The 11,061-nt window shown below is 59.8% G+C and overlaps 2 protein-coding genes across 2 annotated transcripts; both read left to right on the plus strand.

The window, feature by feature from the left end:
- The first annotated feature begins 449 nt into the window (after positions 1-449).
- LOC148183739 (uncharacterized) lies at positions 450-3,465 on the plus strand. Its single transcript, XM_088059839.1, has 6 exons — positions 450-570; positions 1,330-1,832; positions 2,187-2,270; positions 2,371-2,540; positions 2,725-2,825; positions 2,918-3,465. The coding sequence occupies exons 2-6, from the start codon at positions 1,436-1,438 to the stop codon at positions 3,033-3,035; spliced, it is 870 nt and encodes a 289-aa protein (XP_087915965.1). The 5' UTR covers positions 450-570; positions 1,330-1,435; the 3' UTR covers positions 3,036-3,465.
- A 4,245-nt stretch (positions 3,466-7,710) lies between these two features.
- On the plus strand, positions 7,711-10,777 carry LOC148183740 (uncharacterized). The gene is made up of 6 exons (XM_088059832.1): positions 7,711-7,841; positions 8,601-9,103; positions 9,458-9,541; positions 9,642-9,811; positions 9,996-10,096; positions 10,189-10,777. The coding sequence occupies exons 2-6, from the start codon at positions 8,707-8,709 to the stop codon at positions 10,304-10,306; spliced, it is 870 nt and encodes a 289-aa protein (XP_087915958.1). The 5' UTR covers positions 7,711-7,841; positions 8,601-8,706; the 3' UTR covers positions 10,307-10,777.
- Positions 10,778-11,061: the final 284 nt, after the last annotated feature.

Raw genomic sequence — 11,061 nt, forward strand, 5'->3', positions numbered from 1 at the left:
CCTTTTTCATAGCGAGGCTTTTTCGGGAGAGCCTCTCCTCTCCCTCTCCCCCTCCCTGTCTCTCTCTCTCTCTCCCTCTCCCTCTCCCTCTCCCTCTCCCCCTCCCTCTCCCCCTCCCCTCCTCTTTTACGCCCCGCCCTCTTTTTTACTCTCCTTTTTAATCTCCTTTTTATTCTTCTCTCGTTTTCACTCTCCAGTTTACTCTTCTCTCTCCTCCCTATTTACTTTTCACTGGCGTTTTTTGTCTCCTTTTCTCTCTCTTCTTTTATTTCCATTTTCCTCGCCGCCTCCACCGGCCCTCAGCGCCTCACGGCCGGTGGGCGGAGCCCGCCCCTCACGGCTGTCCCGCCGCGCTCGCTGATTGCTCAAGGCGGCCAAAGCCGCTCCGCCCCTCCCCAGCCCGGCTCTCAAGTGCAGCGCCCGGGCCGCGCTCGCTGTGTCCGTGCGGCCGGAGCGGAGCGGAGCGGAGCGGTGGTGGCGGGACCCGCCTTGGCGTCAGAGCGGAGCGGCGAGCGCGGCTGGAGCCCGGCCTGGTGGCGGTGACGGAGCTCGGAGGCGGCTCCAGCACAGGTGCGACCCGCGCTCGGTTGTGCCCCAGCTCTGGGCTCGCTGCGGGCGGAGGGGGCCGCGGTGAGGGGGGAAGGCGGGGGGTCTGGCGAGTTCCTTGTGCCGGGTTCCGCCGTGTCCCCCCTGTCCTGAGATGGCGGAGGGAGCGGCTGCCCTCGGTCTCCTCCTTGCCGCGGATCCCTGGGGAGGAGCCGGTGCCCCAGCAGCGATGGCTCATCCCGCTTGCTCCGCGTGTCGGACGGAGGAGGCTTTGGCAGTCACGGTCAGGTTGCGAGGCGGTGCTCAGGCGGGCTGGGCGCCGCTGCTCAGGCGGGAGGTGTCCCTGCCCGGCTGAGGGCTGGGACGGGATGAGCTTGAAGGTGTCTCAGAGTCCCGAGCACTGCACGGGCCGAGTGGAGGCAGAAGGCGCCGCATCCTGCCTGCTTCGGGCTGGGGGCTTCTTGGCGCTGCCTTCTCTGCGAGGAGCCGCTCCCTGTTCGCGGGCAGGGAGCCGAAGCGGCTGTGCCGGCGCTCGGTGTCCCCGGGCTCCAGGCCGCCGGGGCAGGGGGTGCGGGGCACGATGCTGAGCAGCCCGGGGCTGCTGGTTCTTCCCCCTGGGGAGGCGGGCTCCGAGCCGCAGCTGCCCTGTGCCGGCAATTCGGCAGCTCCGCGGCGTTGTCGCCGCCTGTCCCCGCCCGGAGCTGGGCTGGGGCGGCTGCAGAGCCAGAGCGGCCGGGGCCGTGGGGAGCGGAGAAGTCCTGGAGGCTGCGCTTGTCTCCGCAGGTGCTGCAGCAGCGTGCGGGGAGTGGAGACGGCGCGGGACTGAGCTGGCAGCACCCTCTTGAGTCTCGGTGTCCCGCAGGTCCGGAACCCCCAGTGACCTCTCATCATGTCCCTTTCCGCTCCCCGTGGGTGTAAAGCTGTTGCCGAGGCCGATCTCCGAAGGCCGATTTTGGCACTCCTGAAGGCTCGGGATCGAGGTGCTGCATGTTCCAGGCAGAGAGATGCCGGCTGCGAGCTGGAGGAGAGTGAATTCTGCTCCATTCATGGGATTGTGAAGGAGCTGCTGCACCTCCAGGAGGGGCCAGCAGCCGGGATTCCACACTTGCCTGGGGCGCAAGAAGCCCCTTGTCCTACGCCAGAGGATGCCACTTGGGAGCGTGCAGTGAGTGAAGATGCGGAGAATGGATTCTGCAGTAACGATGGGAGTGTGAGGGAGCCCCTGGGTGCCCAGGGCACATCAGCCGCTGGCAATGTCCACAAAAGAATCCTCAGAAGATTCCTGGGTGAGTGCAGGGCCTCTAGGGAGGGGAGAGTGTCACCTCCCCAGGACAGAGCTGGCAGGTGTGTGGCTGTTTCCCCATTTCTGGAAGAGGCCTCGTGCTCTGCTCAGCCCCATCAGTGGCTGGAAAGAACAGCCCCAGCTGCCCCCAAGCCCGTGCGGGTCTCCTGCTGCAGCCTGTCCCCAGCCCCGTGTCCCTGGCTGTCCCCAGCCCCGTGTCCCTGGCTGTGTGCAGGCTCTTGGCTCTCTTGCTGCCAGCTGAGTGAGGGGCAGACTGGCGGAGGGGGTCCCTCCTGTGCTCCCGAGCAACTGGGTGAACAGATCTGAGGGCTGGCTCTGTTTCTCTTTTGTGATCAAGGCAAGCGGTTCAGGTCCCGTCCTGTGGTCATTTTCTTGAGTCTGGTGTTGCTGCCTTCTGTGGTGACCCTGGCTGTGCTGTCAGGTAAGGGAGGGGCAGCAGCCTGGGCCCAGCCCCTCGGGGCAGAGGGGTCCCTGCTCCCTGCAGCGGGGAATCCTCACACCTTCTCCTCTTCCCCCTCCAGCACGACAGGCTCCAGTTCCACCTGTGCCTGTGCAGGGCTGTCCCTGTGGCTGGGTTGACTACTGCGGGACCTGCTACTACTTCTCAAGGGATCACGGCACCTGGGAGCAGGGTCAGGAACGGTGCTCCAAGCTGGGGGCCTCCCTGGCCATTCTCAAGGATGAGGAAATGGTGAGTGAGGGGCCGCGGGTGCTGTGGGGTGGCTGAGGGGAGCCTGGGCGTGCTCCCGGGCCGGGCTGGGTGCTCGTAGGGCAGGGGCTGCAGCTCTGTGCCAGGGCCCTGCAGGGAAGGAGCCCCACGGTGCAGGGGTCCCCCCGAGGGGCCGGATCAGCTCCCACTCCTCTCTCCGTGGCAGGATTTGTTCTTCCGGCTCCGCGGGAACACCGATTACTGGCTGGGGCTGCGCAGACGGGGCGAGCACCTGCAGTGGGTGGACGGCAGCAACTTCAGCTCCTCGTGAGTGCTGGGGAGCCGGGCAGGGCAGGGGGGAGGACAGGGGCACAAAGGGTTCCCCTGGGAGCCAGCGCCGTCTCTGCTCCTCCTTGCAGGGTTCCTGTCCTCGGCAATTCAGAGTGCGTGTACCTGGCCGACGATAAATTCAGGAGTGAGGACTGCTCCAACGAGCAGCCGTATCTCTGCAGCAAGGCCCAAACTCCTCCCCTGTGACAGAGGGTGGAGAAAGGACCTTCTCCACGCTGGGCAGTCTCAGCTTCAGCTCTCAGCCCCGCATTGGGCTGTCCTTTCTCAGCTGCACCCTGTGCCTTGCGCTTTCTCTCAGGGTCACCTCAGTGCCTCTTCATCCCCACTGCCAACGCTGGCCTGGCTGTCCAAAGGAAAAGGCTCGGCAATACCTCCTGCCTCCGATGCTCCCTGCAGTGAGCGCCTTGCCCTCATGACACAGCAAGCTCAAATGGGAAATCCCACTCTTGGCATCGGGCACCTGACTGGGAAGAATGGTCTGTCTGTCTGTCTGCCCTGTCTGTCTGTCTGTCATGAAGGATCTGAGTGTCCTCCTGCAGGAGGAATCCCAGGCTGAAGCAGGGCAAGGATGTGCTGTCCAGAGGGAGCAGCAGTGACATGAGGTGATTGTAGCCAAACATCCCTCTGCCACTGTGTGGGGAGGAGGGAGGGAGGGAGTGGGGGATGAGGGAAAGCCCAGGAAGAAGAGAACAGTGTGGGGAAGGTGCTTTTTAGGATTTGTTGTACTTTTCATTTTTTACTTCTGATCTGTTTAATAATAAATTATATTAATATTTATATTATTAATTATATTATTTATATTATAAAATATTATTATGTTACATATAATATAAGTATTATAATAAATAATATATAAAATTATATTATCAATTCTCCAGTCTGTGTCTGTTATGCCCATGATGGGTGAGAGATCTCTCCCTGCCTTTCTGGAGACCCTGCAGCCTTTCCTGATGTGCTCTGTTGCCTGCCCAGGGTGAGGAGGACAGGGACAGAGCGGTTTTGCTGGCTCCAGGCACCCGGCCAGGCCCAGCCCAGCCCAACAATCCCTGTGAGAATTCACTCCACCATGACCCGGCCCCACGGCGGGTCCGGCTCCGAGGGCAGGCGGCTCCAGTAGTTCAAAGTGTTATCAAGTGCTCAGTACTTGATAGGGACCTTCCCATTGTGGTATTCATGCTTGTTCAATCCAGGATTTCATCAACACCCAGTCCCCAGGTTCTGTGTGATCTATTTGCAAGCCTAGAAGGGCACTTTGGGGAATCATCCTTGTGTGCCTTAACTCTCAGGTGTTTAAGCTGCGAGTGTGAAAATCATCTTGCTGTTGGAGCAGTTCCGTTTTAAACACTGTTAAAACTGATGGAAATCACAGGACACAACTTCACATCAACCTTTTTGGGCAAATTTCATCGTTGAGGCAAATTCTTCTCCAGGATGGGTGGGACATTGTGGCGCAGTTTTCTTCACCTTTTGTCCTTTCCCGTGCCACCCAATTAATTACTCATGCTCACAATTAGTTCAAACATGCCACCCTAAGTTCTACTCCCTTCCCCAACTCTCTTCTCCACACACCCTTAGAAAGGTCCTGTATTCATGCAGCCACCACAGAACCCTGTAAAACATTTAGTCTCAAAGGTATTTGAAGACAATTTATTGGTTGTCTCCCTCTGGTGAGGTTCAGGGCTGGGGGCAGTGGGATGATCCTTTTCCTTTGATGCTCACAGGAGTAACCAATTGTGTGCCCTTTTCCCTCTCAAGCACTGCACATCTCTGCTCACCATCATTTGCCTTTCACGAAGAATAAGCTAAATAAAAGGCAACCTAGAAATGCATTTCCTAGTGCAACATACACAAGGAGAATCTGTGCTGGAAAGAGAGTATTTGCAGTGGACAGTGAGTTCACCCTCTGTACGAACAGGAAAGGCCAGGCCAGCCCTGACATGAGATGAGTTACATGCACTGCCTGCTACCTTCCCAGGCAGTATTTCACTGTTGAGCTTCACAGACCTATGTTCCAGCACTCCCAGCGGGCACCTGGAAAGAGAATAGCGGCACATCTACTGCCTGCTACCACCCCTGCCAGGCAATATTGAACCGTTCAGCCTCGCAGACACGTGTGCCAGCACTCCTAGTCGGGTCAGCAGAGCCGTTCCCAGCCTGGCTCCCTCTGGGGCGCCCGTGAGCCATCACAACACGCCCTAAACGCTGTGGCTCTCAGCCTGACACATTCCCGTTTGCTCGTGAACCGTCGCAACTTGCCCTAAACGCTGTTGCTCTCCACCTTGCACGTTCTTGTGTGCTCGTGAACCGTCGTGACACGCCCCAAACGCTGTGGCTCTCAACCTGATTCCTTCTGGCTGATCGGGAACGGTCAGAACACGCCCTGCATGCTCTCCACCTTGCTCCTTCTCCCATTGCTGATGAGACATCGTGACATGCCCCAAATGCCGTGGCTCTCAGCCTCGCTCCCTCCCGGCTGCGAGTGACCCGTCGGAACGTGCCGTAAACGCTTTCTCTCTGCACCTGGCTCCTTCCTGGGTGCGACTGACCCGTCACAACACGCCCCAAACGCTGTGGCTCGCTACCTGATTCCTTCCCAGCGGCTCGGGAGCTTTCGCGACACATCGTAAACGGTGTCGCTCTCAAACTCGCTCTTTCTCCAGTGCTGGTGAATCATTGTCACACCCACTAAGTGCTGTGCTTCCTAACCTGACTCCTTCCCCGCAGCTCAGGAGCCCTCACAACACGCCCTGCACGCTGTCACTCTCCTCCTTGCTCCTTCACCGTTGCCTATGAGACATCGTGACACGCCCTTAGCGCTGTGGCTCTCATCCTGACACGTTCCTCAGCGCTGGTGAACCATGGCAAAACGCCCCAAATGCTCTCACTCCCAACTTCGCTCCTTCCGTTCGCTCCTGAACCGTCACAACACGTCCTAAATGCTGTGGCTCTCAACCTCGCTCCTTCCCGGCTGCGACTGACCCGTCACAACACGCTGGAAATGCTTTCTCTCTGCACCTGCCTCCTTCCTGGCTGCTCCTGGGCTCTTGCAACACGCCCGAAAATATCATGCCTTCCACGCTGGGCAGTCTCAGCTTCAGCTCTCAGCCCCGCATTGGGCTGTCCTTTCTCAGCTGCACCCTGTGCCTTGCGCTTTCTCTCAGGGTCACCTCAGTGCCTCTTCATCCCCACTGCCAACGCTGGCCTGGCTGTCCAAAGGAAAAGGCTCGGCAATACCTCCTGCCTCCGATGCTCCCTGCAGTGAGCGCCTTGCCCTCATGACACAGCAAGCTCAAATGGGAAATCCCACTCTTGGCATCAGGCACCTGACTGGGAAGAATGGTCTGTCTGTCTGTCTGCCCTGTCTGTCTGTCTGTCGTGAAGGATCTGAGTGTCCTCCTGCGGGAGGAATCCCAGGCTGAAGCAGGACAAGGATGTGCTGTCCAGAGGGAGCAGCAGTGACATGAGGTGATTGTAGCCAAACATCCCTCTGCCACTGTGTGGGGAGGAGGGAGGGAGGGAGTGGGGGATGAGGGAAAGCCCAGGAAGAAGAGAACAGTGTGGGGAAGGTGCTTTTTAGGATTTGTTGTACTTCTCATTTTTTACTTCTGATCTGTTTAATAATAAATTATATTAATATTTATATTATTAATTATATTATTTATATTATAAAATATTATTATATTACTTAAGATACAATTATTATAATAAATAAAATATAAAATTCTATTATCAATGCTCCAGTCTGGGTCTGTTATGACTATGATGGGTGAGAGATCTCTCCCTGCCTTTCTGGAGACCCTGCAGCCTTTCCTGATGTGTTCTGTTGCCTGCCCAGGGTGAGGAGGACAGGGACAGAGCGGTTTTGCTGGCTCCAGGCACCTGGCCAGGCCCAGCCCAACAATCCCTGTGAGAATTCACTCCACCATGACCCGGCCCCACGGCGGGTCCGGCTCCGCGGGCAGGCGGCTCCAGTAGTTCAAAATGGGCAAACTGGGAGCGAGTGAGAGGAGGCAGCTGGTGCCAGTGGGGGAAATGTCTTTGCTAGCACGGAGAGGAGGAGGGAGAAAGGGAAAGGGAGAGAAACAGGGACAAGGCTGGAGCGCTGGAAGGTGGCCGGGATGGCCATGGGGCGGGCTGGCATTTTGCTTTCCAGAGCTGTGGCAGGAAACAAAGAACTGTCCAATCCATCCAGGAAAAGAGTGGAGAAATAGCAGGTGGTGGATATGGCCCACACTTGGGATTGATTTTATCTGCCTGAACTGCAAAGGCCGACAGAGTCCGAGCGGAGCCGGACGCCGCCACCGCCAGCGTTGCGATGTGTCTGGCCCTGCCCCTGCCCTGGCTGCACCCGCCTGTGGAGACCCCCAGAAGCCGCTTCCCGGGGGCTCCGCTCCTTCAGCAGCTCCTCCGGCGTGGGGCCCTTTTTCATAGCGAGGCTTTTTCGGGAGAGCCTCTCCTCTCCCTCTCCCCCTCCCTGTCTCTCTCTCTCTCTCCCTCTCCCTCTCCCTCTCCCCCTCCCTCTCCCCTCCTCTTTTACGCCCCGCCCTCTTTTTTACTCTCCTTTTTAATCTCCTTTTTATTCTTCTCTCGTTTTCACTCTCCAGTTTACTCTTCTCTCTCCTCCCTATTTACTTTTCACTGGCGTTTTTTGCCTCCTTTTCTATCTCTTCTTTTATTTCCATTTTCCTCGCCGCCTCCACCGGCCCTCAGCGCCTCACGGCCGGTGGGCGGAGCCCGCCCCTCACGGCTGTCCCGCCGCGCTCGCTGATTGCTCAAGGCGGCCAAAGCCGCTCCGCCCCTCCCCAGCCCGGCTCTCAAGTGCAGCGCCCGGGCCGCGCTCGCTGTGTCCGTGCGGCCGGAGCGGAGCGGAGCGGAGCGGAGCGGAGCGGAGCGGTGGTGGCGGGACCCGCCTTGGCGTCAGAGCGGAGCGGCGAGCGCGGCTGGAGCCCGGCCTGGTGGCGGTGACGGAGCTCGGAGGCGGCTCCAGCACAGGTGCGACCCGCGCTCGGTTGTGCCCCAGCTCTGGGCTCGCTGCGGGCGGAGGGGGCCGCGGTGAGGGGGGAAGGCGGGGGGTCTGGCGAGTTCCTTGTGCCGGGTTCCGCCGTGTCCCCCCTGTCCTGAGATGGCGGAGGAAGCGGCTGCCCTCGGTCTCCTCCTTGCCGCGGATCCCTGGGGAGGAGCCGGTGCCCCAGCAGCGATGGCTCATCCCGCTTGCTCCGCGTGTCGGACGGAGGAGGCTTTGGCAGTCACGGTCAGGTTGCGAGGCGGTGCTCAGGCGGGCTGGGCGCCGCCGCTCAGGCGGGAGGTGCCCCTGCCGGGCTGGGGGCTGGGACGGGATGAGCTTGAAGGTGTCTCAGAGTCCCGAGCACTGCACGGGCCGAGTGGAGGCAGAAGGCGCCGCATCCTGCCTGCTTCGGGCTGGGGGCTTCTTGGCGCTGCCTTCTCTGCGAGGAACCGCTCCCTGTTCGCGGGCAGGGAGCCGAAGCGGCTGTGCCGGCGCTCGGTGTCCCCGGGCTCCAGGCCGCCGGGGCAGGGGGTGCGGGGCACGATGCTGAGCAGCCCGGGGCTGCTGGTTCTTCCCCCTGGGGAGGCGGGCTCCGAGCCGCAGCTGCCCTGTGCCGGCAATTCGGCAGCTCCGCGGCGTTGTCGCCGCCTGTCCCCGCCCGGAGCTGGGCTGGGGCGGCTGCAGAGCCAGAGCGGCCGGGGCCGTGGGGAGCGGAGAAGTCCTGGAGGCTGCGCTTGTCTCCGCAGGTGCTGCAGCAGCGTGCGGGGAGTGGAGACGGCGCGGGACTGAGCTGGCAGCACCCTCTTGAGTCTCGGTGTCCCGCAGGTCCGGGACCCCCAGTGACCTCTCATCATGTCCCTTTCCGCTCCCCGTGGGTGTAAAGCTGTTGCCGAGGCCGATCTCCGAAGGCCGATTTTGGTACTCCTGAAGGCTCGGGATCGAGGTGCTGCATGTTCCAGGCAGAGAGATGCCGGCTGCGAGCTGGAGGAGAGTGAATTCTGCTCCATTCATGGGATTGTGAAGGAGCTGCTGCACCTCCAGGAGGGGCCAGCAGCCGGGGTTCCACACTTGCCTGGGGCGCAAGAAGCCCCTTGTCCTACGCCAGAGGATGCCACCTGGGAGCGTGCAGTGAGTGAAGATGCGGAGAATGGATTCTGCAGTAACGATGGGAGTGTGAGGGAGCCCCTGGGTGCCCAGGGCACATCAGCCGCTGGCAATGTCCACAAAAGAATCCTCAGAAGATTCCTGGGTGAGTGCAGGGCCTCTAGGGAGGGGAGAGTGTCACCTCCCCAGGACAGAGCTGGCAGGTGTGTGGCTGTTTCCCCATTTCTGGAAGAGGCCTCGTGCTCTGCTCAGCCCCATCAGTGGCTGGAAAGAACAGCCCCAGCTGCCCCCAAGCCCGTGCGGGTCTCCTGCTGCAGCCTGTCCCCAGCCCCGTGTCCCTGGCTGTCCCCAGCCCCGTGTCCCTGGCTGTGTGCAGGCTCTTGGCTCTCTTGCTGCCAGCTGAGTGAGGGCCAGACTGGCGGAGGGGGTCCCTCCTGTGCTCCCAAGCAACTGGGTGAACAGATCTGAGGGCTGGCTCTGTTTCTCTTTTGTGATCAAGGCAAGCGGTTCAGGTCCCGTCCTGTGGTCATTTTCTTGAGTCTGGTGTTGCTGCCTTCTGTGGTGACCCTGGCTGTGCTGTCAGGTAAGGGAGGGGCAGCAGCCTGGGCCCAGCCCCTCGGGGCAGAGGGGTCCCTGCTCCCTGCAGCGGGGAATCCTCACACCTTCTCCTCTTCCCCCTCCAGCACGACAGGCTCCAGTTCCACCTGTGCCTGTGCAGGGCTGTCCCTGTGGCTGGGTTGGCTACTGCGGGACCTGCTACTACTTCTCAAGGGATCATGGCACCTGGGAGCAGGGTCAGGAACGGTGCTCCAAGCTGGGGGCCTCCCTGGCCATTCTCAAGGATGAGGAAATGGTGAGTGAGGGGCCGCGGGTGCTGTGGGGTGGCTGAGGGGAGCCTGGGCGTGCTCCCGGGCCGGGCTGGGTGCTCGTAGGGCAGGGGCTGCAGCTCTGTGCCAGGGCCCTGCAGGGAAGGAGCCCCACGGTGCAGGGGTCCCCCCGAGGGGTCGGATCAGCTCCCACTCCTCTCTCCGTGGCAGGATTTGTTCTTCCGGCTCCGCGGGAACACCGATTACTGGCTGGGGCTGCGCAGACGGGGCGAGCACCTGCAGTGGGTGGACGGCAGCAACTTCAGCTCCTCGTGAGTGCTGGGGAGCCGGGCAGGGCAGGGGGGAGGACAGGGGCACAAAGGGTTCCCCTGGGAGCCAGCGCCGTCTCTGCTCCTCCTTGCAGGGTTCCTGTCCTCGGCAATTCAGAGTGCGTGTACCTGGCCGACGATAAATTCAGGAGTGAGGACTGCTCCAACGAGCAGCCGTATCTCTGCAGCAAGGCCCAAACTCCTCCCCTGTGACAGAGGGTGGAGAAAGGACCTTCTCCACGCTGGGCAGTCTCAGCTTCAGCTCTCAGCCCCGCATTGGGCTGTCCTTTCTCAGCTGCACCCTGTGCCTTGCGCTTTCTCTCAGGGTCACCTCAGTGCCTCTTCATCCCCACTGCCAACGCTGGCCTGGCTGTCCAAAGGAAAAGGCTCGGCAATACCTCCTGCCTCCGATGCTCCCTGCAGTGAGCGCCTTGCCCTCATGACACAGCAAGCTCAAATGGGAAATCCCACTCTTGGCATCGGGCACCTGACTGGGAAGAATGGTCTGTCTGTCTGTCTGCCCTGTCTGTCTGTCTGTCGTGAAGGATCTGAGTGTCCTCCTGCGGGAGGAATCCCAGGCTGAAGCAGGACAAGGATTTGTCTCCTGGAGGGAGCAGCAGTGACATGAGGTGATTGTAGCCAAACATCCCTCTGCCACTGTGTGGGGAGGAGGGAGGGAGGGAGTGGGGGATGAGGGAAAGCCCAGGAAGAAGAGAACAGTGTGGGGAAGGTGCTTTTTAGGATTTGTTGTACTTTTCATTTTTTACTTCTGATCTGTTTAATAATAAATTATATTAATATTTATATTATTAATTATATTATTTATATTATAAATTATTATGTTACATATAATATAAGTATTATAATAAATAATATATAAAATTATATTATCAATGCTCCAGTCTGTGTCTGTTATGCCCATGATGGGTGAGAGATCTCTCCCTGCCTTTCTGGAGACCCTGCAGCCT

The sequence above is a fragment of the Pseudopodoces humilis genome, chromosome 9 (genome assembly GCF_049639895.1).
Source record: "Pseudopodoces humilis isolate 2021_Gansu_Grassland_sample_001 chromosome 9, ASM4963989v1, whole genome shotgun sequence".
Classification (NCBI taxonomy): Eukaryota; Metazoa; Chordata; class Aves; order Passeriformes; family Paridae; genus Pseudopodoces; species Pseudopodoces humilis.

Bases quoted from the DNA above. Each gene is read 5' to 3' on its own strand.
- LOC148183739 (XM_088059839.1), top strand. From the start codon at position 1,436: ATGTCCCTTTCCGCTCCCCGTGGGTGTAAAGCTGTTGCCGAGGCCGAT. The intron at 2,271-2,370 runs GTAAGGGAGGGG...TTCCCCCTCCAG, and splicing joins GACCCTGGCTGTGCTGTCAG to CACGACAGGCTCCAGTTCCA. The intron at 2,826-2,917 runs GTGAGTGCTGGG...TCCTCCTTGCAG, and splicing joins GGCAGCAACTTCAGCTCCTC to GGTTCCTGTCCTCGGCAATT.
- LOC148183740 (XM_088059832.1), top strand. From the start codon at position 8,707: ATGTCCCTTTCCGCTCCCCGTGGGTGTAAAGCTGTTGCCGAGGCCGAT. The intron at 9,104-9,457 runs GTGAGTGCAGGG...TTTGTGATCAAG, and splicing joins AATCCTCAGAAGATTCCTGG to GCAAGCGGTTCAGGTCCCGT. The intron at 9,812-9,995 runs GTGAGTGAGGGG...TCTCCGTGGCAG, and splicing joins TTCTCAAGGATGAGGAAATG to GATTTGTTCTTCCGGCTCCG.